Here is a 9,589-nt window from a genome sequence, read left to right on the forward strand (position 1 = left end):
TATTTAATTCAGTAAAGGAATTGCTAAACCAATTACCCGGCCTGTGTTTTGCAGCAGGTCAGACCATTATAATAATTATAAATAATTATAATAGCTTCTTTTGATACAGAAAGGTCTCTTAAAGCTCAAAATCATTCAGATTTAATGCTACTTTATGACAGAAGAAAATGTTCTAAAATTTAAAGACTTCATTGAAGTGAGTCGCATATGGATACGGAAAGCAGATCAGTATCTCAAGTGTAAAGGACACCTTAGAAAGGCAGACATAGGCTATAAAATTTGGTCTGAATTGGTTTGTTGCTGATTTTTCTTCTATAGAAACTAATTTTCAAAGAAAAGAGAAGTTGTTAACCAGAAGTTTTGGCAGCTTAGACTAGTCTGCATCTTTTTGTTGTCTGTGAAGAACAGCAAAAAAGCAACCTAAGTTCAGCAGTCCTTTCCAAAAAGCATCCGTTACTTTTCTTGTGCATTGCCACTACTAAATCAGCACCTGTCCTGCCTGCCATTTCAGCCGTTGGGGATATTATAATAGTTTGAAATTGTCAGAGAAAATGTTTAGGAAATACTGGAATAATTAAAAATAAATTCAAGACTAGAACAACAAAAAAAATTTTCTATGTTTAATTAAATGGGTAACATTTGTCATTCAATAGAGTAATGCCCATCAATTTAATCATAGAAAACATATAAAAAAAATAAAGGTGATTTAGGCAGCTAAGAGAAAATCAGGGTTTCAGCGACATTGGGGCCTAATGTTCAAACTTAATGCTTAATCAATGTAAAAATGGAAACATATTTTAACTTTTACTTCTTCAATATGATTTTCTCCCATTTTGAGATTCATGAGTGGAAAAATAAACCAGAACATGTCATTCTGGATTAATTTCCTACCAGTATGTTATACCTTTGAAACTGGAATTGAGTCCTGCTGGACTGAATGTTTTTTTCAGCTGACACAATTACACGTTGTATACACCGATTGCCAGCTTGAGTCATTTTAAAACAAGCAGTTTTAAAAACTGCAAAAAATCTGTAAAAGAAACGGGAAAAAAAAAAATTACTCTGCTAAAGAAAAGATAATTTAGAAATTAGAACTTTGGATCTAACTTTCCAATCTACTCTCCTACATACCCAGTCCAGTTAATGGCACTATAGAGCAAGGCTGGTGAGACTGGAAAAGAAATCCAGGCCTTCCAATCTATGTATATCAACTTTAAGAGGTCCGAACCTGTTATTAGGAACCTGTTATTGCTCTGCCTATTTAACTAGAAGAGATTTTAAATGTGAAATTTGTTTTCCATTGAGCTGTAGCAGGGATTCATTTATAATATCAATTTACATTTTTGGCCATAAACAAGCTGTATACTGGAATTTAAAAGCTCATGACTTTGTGGAAACACCAGAGAGGATGATGTTTATGTATTCAAAAAGCAGAACTCAGAAGAAAGAGTTTCTTTTGAACAATAGAGATTGTTGTGTTTTACACTAATGTGTAACTAATGTGCCACAGTTTATCAGTTCATCAAGTTTGTATTCAAGTCATATACAAGTCCTCGCACTGAGAAAACGTGTAGGCTTCCGCTTATATTAACCAACAATTCCACTTTCAATCATACTTTTGTAAGGTTTGATCCAAGGACACTGAAATTAGTGAGTTTTTCTATTGACTTACTGGGGTTTGGATCAGGCACGTACAGTGCTTTCGGGTGAAGTTAGCACTTCACCAAAGGCGATAAATGTAACAGCTCTTGTTTTTCTGAGTATATCCAGTCTTCAGTCTGCTCCAAAAAATGTGAAGATAAGAATCGTTTTCATGTAAGGCATGCTAAATCTTCACTATGTTTTTCTCTTCTCTGCCCTTTTATTCAGCTCCTCTTACCACTTTGTATGTTGTTGTTTGAGAGACAGATTTATCTCTCTCATCACGCACTGGTTGTGATTTATTGGCCATGGCAATACAGACTCCCTCGGAGAAATATTGCGGAGATGTGAGTAGAAGGGGTTAATGCTGTAATCTTTTTCTAGCCTGTTTATAATCCCACCAGTAGGCCAGTAACAGAAGAGGGTGGATCTAAAAGAAGTACCGGAGGGGATGTGTGTGTGTGTGAATGTGCGTGCATACGTGTGAGCGTGTACGTGCATGCATGCTTTGCTTTTCTGAACTGCCTTGTGTGCCACTGGAATAAATCTCGTTCAGCCTGAACAGGACTCTGTGTGCCAGGTGTTCCTGACGGAGAGCTAGAAGAGCTTCCTTGCACAACTGCCTCTCTCGTATTTCTCCTGAAGATTTCATTCAGAAATGTGTTTGTTTACTGAAGGAATGGGCAGATAGTTACAAACCCACCCTCCTCTTCATAAAAGCTAACCTGCGGATACTGAAGAATGGAAATAGTTGATGCTAGCTTCCTCGGGAACGGTACCAATATTACTGCTTTCCTGTGCAATATCATCTTGGAAAATGACACTTTTTTCTGTGTGGATGATCCACCTTATTCTTCTAAAGGTATGTATAGAAAAACAGATTTTTTCAGGCAGTTTTAGTTCTAGCTGGAAGTAGAGATACTATGGAAAGGAACAGCTACACGAGGCTTTCTCTGTGAGGGAGTGCAAAATCAACTGCTTGCTGATAAGTTAGGGTGAGAAACAGGCAGGAAAGAATTTAGTATGTGCTGGTTTTCCAAGTCAAAATTTCAGCTAGAACAAAATTTGGATATAGTGGAAAACTAAAACAGTAGCACTATGGGCACAAAATGTAAACAGCTCTGCTAAGGACTTGGAGAAACATGATTTTTACTCTTTGAGCAATTCAGTAACAGTGGAGTTACCTGATCTGATACCGTGTGTGAAAGTGATTAGGTATGAAATCATAGCACTCTGAGGCTGAAAAAAATCATTCATGTATTAAAATATTTTTGATTGCTGTATCGTTTCTTACTTCTGCATAAAGGAGGAACTCCCACGGTGAGTGAGTGGTGCACACGAAGTAGTGTGAGCAGAACGTGCTTTTAAGAAGTCGTATTTGGCTCTCCAGATGGACGTTGTATTGCATGTATTGTATTTTAATTTTATGCAGTTCAGGTAGATCAGAATAAGTTTAAGAATTTCAGAACTTTCACTGATTTTATATTGGTGTAAAGACATAAACCTTAGTAAAACTGAATACAGAAAGGTTTTTGAAAGCCTTTACCTTTTGATTAAAGGAGGAAACATACTGGTCTATGATCTATATATTGCATAACTGATTTTTTCTTTATGACAATTTTCAGATTTGCATCAGATAATTCGGATTCTGCTGTATTGTTTGATATTTCTGCTCAGCGTTTTGGGGAACATTCTGGTAATTACCGTGCTGATAAGAAACAAGCGGATGAGAACAGTCACCAATACATTTCTGCTGTCACTAGCAGTCAGCGACCTGATGCTCTGCCTTTTCTGCATGCCGTTCACCCTCATTCCCAACCTGCTGAAAGATTTTATTTTTGGTAGCGCTGTTTGCAAAACTGCCACTTATTTCATGGGTAAGTCTTGGAAGTTTATACTTATTTTGAAGACTGACTGATGAGATAGGTGAGAAGGTCGTTAAAGACCAGTAAAAAGCTGATAGTTTCCATCTGCCATCGAAGAGTTACCAAAATCACAAAGAAACAACTCTGTAGTGCAAATCTTTGTGGTTCTAGTTTCCTCCGAATGATCCAGCAAAACACAGAGGCACCACTTAATGTTAACTACGCACAGAAGTGTTTCACTGGACCAGGTTAACTATGTTGCATGATCAAACTTTAATGAGGAACCCGGCACATGCGCTCGCTTACCCATTGCTGAAAGAGTTATTAGCAGTGTTCAGATCACCCATCAGAAATTACAGCGTTGTACAATCCTTACGAAGGGCAGATTTTGCCCACGGGTTTTTGGTAGCAATGATACGTGAAAAAAAAATAGGCCAAAGTAGGTGTCATTTGCGGAGCTGGAAGTTAGACCAAGCACTTTTTGAGAACAGACCAGGTGTGATCAGAGCTCACCAGGAGACCACAAAATACAGGTACAGGTTTTAGAGGCTGACTTTAAGAAGCATCACTTTTATATGCCTTGCCATACCCCCTTTGGTTGTGGAGCCAGGAGTTTCAAAATGCCTGGATTATGTGTCTGTGTAAGTGATTTTGTCTCACTTCCAATACTTCCTGTGCGTTTGCTTGTTTCTTAAAAAAAAAAAAAGAAAGGAGAGCATTATGTAAAGTTTTTGCTACCTTGGGAGACCCTCGGTTAATTACAGAAAACTTAGGTCCCCTTTCAACCCGTGCCCTTGAGAACTTTGATGTAATGTGAAAGTACACACCTAAAGTGCGCGAATGGGAAATCAACACCTTTTTGTAGATAAAACCAATAAAACTAAAGGCCATGTTTAAACAATTATAACGAATTGCTGCCATAAATACCATAAAATATTACTGAAACATTGTCATCTTTCTCTTCTTTCACACTGTGTAATTTACTTCATAAAAGAAATTCAGTGAAATATTTTCGAACATGAAGTTTTTCGTTATGAAGGTGTTTTATTTTAAGAGTCAGAATGTGGATATTTCCCATTAGCAGTTCAGGCTAACAGAGGCTTCAACTGACAAACAGACACTGACATCCATTGCATCACCTATGCTCAAATTTTCATCTTAAGGTGTAGGAAGACTTATTTTAAATTACAGATAATTTGTGTAAAGCAAACTGTAAAGATATTGGCATTTTATATTTTGACCCATATTAGAACATTCACAAGGACTATTAAATGAAAGCTCATTCACTGAAAGAAAGATTTGTGCAAAAGTTAAGAAGAAACAATTAAAATGTTGCAGTGATAAACTGGGGCATCTCAGTGACAGAAATACAGACCATTGCGTTATATTTCATAATATATGAACAGGAGAAATTAAGGGCACTTTGAAGGACAAAGATTCTGCTTCATTACTTCATTTCGCCTTTGTAACTCCATTAGCATCTTATTAAAAAAGTGATAACATATTTAATTTTCTTGAATGAGAAAATCGGATCACCAGTCAAGCAGGACACTTTAAAAAATTAAAACAATAAAAGAGGGACTATGAACTTCTGCGTTAAAAGAGTAATTAACAGCATAATCCCACTGATTTCAAACGCTTGTTTGAATTTCAGTGCAATTAGTGGAGTGGATAAACCATAGTAGCAAAGAGAAGAATTAGGAGGAAAAGTGTCTTCTTTCCCTGTTATCAGAATTTCATGGTTTGACAGAATGAATCTTTTCTCTTGGACTTCTGGAGTTAGAGAAGCGCAGAGCAAGAACCCCAGTCTGGAGACCCAGACCCGTTACCCACACATTCTTCGCTGACTATGATGTTTATAAATTTTTTAGCTTATAAATAGTTTGCTATATTTTTAATTTTCTATATGCACGTAGAAAGTTAGCAAGACTATTTGCAAATAACATGAACCTTTAAAACAAGAGAATAACCTTTTTCTTTATTTTATATATATATAGGTGTCTCTGTAAGTGTATCTACATTCAACCTGGTTGCCATATCTTTGGAGAGATACAGTGCCATTTGCAAACCTCTGCAGTCCAGGGTCTGGCAGACAAAATCTCATGCCTTGAAAGTGATTGCTGCTACCTGGTGTGTTTCCTTTACTATCATGTCACCATACCCAATTTACAGCAAACTGGTACCTTTTACCAAGTATAACAACACCACAGCAAATATGTGTCGGCTCCTTTGGCCAAGTGATGTCATTCAGCAGTCTTGGTAAGACATAACTGACTGTTAGCAAATGCATAATTATCTGGTGGAAGACAGGATTTCATGGTAGCGTTAAGCCTATTGAAAATCAAGTATTAAACTTCAGCAAACATTTACACTTCTATCATGCTTATTTAAGAAGTAACAAAAAAAAAAAAACATATTTTTAAGCTGTTTACATTTTGACACTTGTATGACCTTTCCCTTGTCGTAGGAATGATACCCAACATGGCAATGATTCTCACACTATGGTCTGCTAAGCCCCTACTGTCGCTGTAAAGAAAGCATCTGTCACTCTTCAAGTAGGAATACTGCTTTCACTCATTTGTATATAAACTTAAATATTTTCAGAGAAATCCTTGATTAATCTTTGAGAAACGCAGACACATACAAGCACCCCTCTGTGTGCTGCCTTGCCTGTCCATTTTTTTGTCTGAGGGTCCTCTGAAGCAGAGAAGTAGAATATGAGAACTTGGAGAGGTTGCAAATGCCGTTCTTGAGAACTGAACCCTTTTGGTCACTTACAGAGAATAGGGGCAGAGAGATGAGGGGAGAGACAGTGCTCCGAGCCCTACTTATCCAGGCAGAGTAAGTAAATAGTAGCACTATCAAGCAGCAATATTACTTAGACATTGTGTCCTTGCTTGATGACTAAACACTGTAACTGCTGCTGAGAAGATGTAAGATTTTTTCGTATACTGAAAGTCAGTTGGAACTGGGAACAAGGTTAAAGTATGCACCACTTCAGTGTGGTGTATCTGCAAACATAGTAAATTTGTTTTAATGATTTTGGTAGTCTCAGGTATTTGGCAGTATGAGTACAGATGAGGAGGGAGGGTGCAGGGTGAAATTCTCTTCTCCGTGGTGCTGCTGCAGATTTCCAGGTGCGTTAGTGAGTTTGCACCGAAGTCCCCGACTCGACTCCCAGCAGAAGAGACGTAGGCTCGTGAATGCATTTAAACAGAATTATTTCCCCAACTTGTAGTCACATTAGAGAAGCTGCCTAGGAGAGTAACAGATGTGCAACCAAGTAAAAGCTGCTTCCTTTAGCAAAGGGGTTGCCGGCCCTGGGATCCCTCCCCAGGGGCTCTGCATGGCCCCAGGGCTGAAAGCCCAGGTCTGGCTCCTCTGTCCCTGCCCACGTGTGCCACGACCCTTAGCAAGTCGCATCGCACTGAGGTGGTGACTGCCAGTACCAGGGGCTCCTTTGAGAATCAGCAGCTGCTCATTTGGCTTCTGCAAGGCAATTTTTCCATCATTCAAAGCTACAGGTTACAGCAGGGAGCCCCGCCCATGGGCAGGGGGACCTTCTGCCCCCTCTGACCACTACGGGAGTGCCCGTCTCCTCTGAGCCTGCGGAGGTTGGGTGACGGATGTTTTGCAGCCACAATAGCCTTGTTCCTGCTGTACTTTTCTGGGGGAAGAAGGAGGAGAAGAGGTGTGAAGCTTCTAACTTCCAGAGCTGTCAAAATGATGTTTCATATTAGCATGAAAAAATTTCAGAAAAATCTTGAAATCCTGCCTGCCACCCATTCTCACCCGGAGAAAAAGGAGGTTTTCCGGTTTTGTGCTGTTCCTTGATCTCAGTTTGTCTTTTGATTCTTTAGGTACACTTTCTTGCTACTCATACTCTTTCTTATACCTGGGATTATAATGATGGTTGCATACGGCCTAATTTCTTTGGAACTCTACAGAGGAATAAAATTTGATGCCAGCCAGAGAAAATCTTCACGAGGTAACAATACATTTAGGATTGGGGTTTTTCTTAAGTTAGAGTTAAAGATACGAGGCTACTGAAAGCAAAATTTTCTATTTGCAAAAATGATCATTATGGTCAGTTATGGTCTTGAACCTGCCAGATGCCTTTGTTGATTGAACTTACTCCATTATTCGCTAGCAAATAATTCCTCACCTATGGCTTGTTTGCAAAGACTCTGGGCAGGATACATTAAATTTCTAATTTGCTTATTATAGAAATACCAAGATTTTTTTTCTGGTGATGGACGAGGACCATTTGTCTCAATAAACAGCACAATAAAAATTGTCAAATTAAGATAGAAGCATATAATTTTGAAAACTATCTTCAGCAAATACTTGACACTTTTGCATCAATTTGTATAGAGTTAAGACGTGAGAATATTGGGAGATAGCGGACGCAGAGCAGCTGATACACGACCGACTCAGAAGTAGGCAGCAGTTGTTCAGCCATTAATTATGTAATTTATCTAGACTTAGACTCCGTTCTTCGTTTTTTATTTTGAATCACTGTTCAGAGATATTTTGCCAACTACTTAAGCACTAATTTATATGTACAGAAAGAAAAATAAGTACCTGCAGCGCCAAATACGAGGATGGAGATGGATGCTACCTCAACAAAACCAAAAGAAAAAGGCAAATGCCATTGCAGCAGCTCTCTGCTGCCAGCCATAGCAAAATAGACAGGGTGAGAAGCAGCAGCTCTTCTGCCAACTTAATGGCCAAGAAACTTGTCATCCGCATGTTGATGGTGATAGTGATTTTGTTTTTCCTTTGCTGGACTCCCATCTTCAGTGTCAATGCCTGGCGTGCGTTTGACACCGCTTCGGCAGACCAGCGTCTCTCAGGGGCTCCTATCTCCTTTATCCACTTGTTGTCCTACACTTCTGCCTGCGTGAACCCTATCATATACTGCTTTATGAACAAGCGTTTCCGCATGGGTTTTCTAGCCACTTTCACCTGTTGTGCAAAGCAAAAGCCCCCTGCAATACGGGGAGAGGTTGGTGATGAAGAGGAGGGGAAGACGACAGGGGCTTCACTCTCCAAATGTTCTTACATGCACATGAATGCATCTGCACCCCCCTGAGCTGTGTCAGAAGAGGCAATGAGTGGCCTACAGAAATTCAAGTATCTATCATCTGGTCTTGGAAAGTGACTGTGGCATCAGCTGAACATGATTTAGTTCTGAGGTAATGAAACACTTCAGCTGACAGTAAACGCAGTGAGAATTTTATGGGAAACGGACGCTGTCACTGTCTGAGCTTTATATCACTTTCCCTTCAAAAGTACAAAGGAGGAAGAGGGCTCTTTGAAGATAAGGGACTTCATAAAAAGCCTTAGAAGATGCTCTATTTGTCATAAATTCTCCTGTAAAAATTGGTGTCTTTCACATCAACAGTTTCACTCAGTTTTTGGCTGCAGTTCTGAGTATCTCTTAAATTTCCAAGACGCTAATAGATTCTCCTCAAATATGAATACATGTATTGCAGTCTTCACTTCAATATCTATGCCTCATAATCAAAATCTTTCAGTTACATCTGTAGTATTTTTTCACATTATTTTAGCTGAGATAATACATGTTGAGATCATTTTGGTGTCACAGTCAATTAAAAGAATAATTTTGGGCTGGGGAGAATGGGCTTGTCCATGTGAAAATAATGCTTTTAAGTAAAATAATTTCATCTTTTTTTTTAATAAAATGAAAATAAATATCGGTGACTTTGTGGATGGAATGCGTTCTTCACTTAGGCAATTACCTAAATTAACATAATTTAATGTATTTCTGGTTTAAATAAACCTCATAGAACAAGCACAAAGAAGTGGCTTTCTTCTGTGCAGCTGCAAGCACCCACACGTGCAAGGGGCAGGGTCTTCGATGAGCCCCAAAGGCTCGCATGGAAATGGGAAGCACAGGGGTAAATGCTTGGGATAAAGGCAAAGAGGTGATTTTACAAAAGACACAGAACTGAAGACGTAGGACGATGCCCACAGTAATCGTACATTTCACATATTCATAGTCACTCCTGGCGTGGTGCTGCCCACGTGGAAATAGAAGCCATTGGATGTAAAAAGGC

At 38.9% G+C, this 9,589-nt stretch overlaps 1 protein-coding gene across 1 annotated transcript; it reads left to right on the forward strand.

The window, feature by feature from the left end:
- Window positions 1–1,996: 1,996 nt before the first annotated feature.
- CCKAR (cholecystokinin A receptor) lies at window positions 1,997–9,329 on the forward strand. Its single transcript, XM_009586002.1, has 5 exons — window positions 1,997–2,503; window positions 3,267–3,518; window positions 5,504–5,765; window positions 7,367–7,494; window positions 8,075–9,329. Exons 1-5 carry the CDS (start codon window positions 2,383–2,385, stop codon window positions 8,599–8,601), a joined length of 1,290 nt encoding a protein of 429 aa, XP_009584297.1. The 5' UTR covers window positions 1,997–2,382; the 3' UTR covers window positions 8,602–9,329.
- The last annotated feature ends 260 nt before the right edge of the window (window positions 9,330–9,589 follow it).

The sequence above is a fragment of the Fulmarus glacialis genome, unplaced genomic scaffold (assembly GCF_000690835.1).
Source record: "Fulmarus glacialis isolate BGI_N327 unplaced genomic scaffold, ASM69083v1 scaffold16379, whole genome shotgun sequence".
In the NCBI taxonomy this organism is placed as follows: Eukaryota; Metazoa; Chordata; class Aves; order Procellariiformes; family Procellariidae; genus Fulmarus; species Fulmarus glacialis.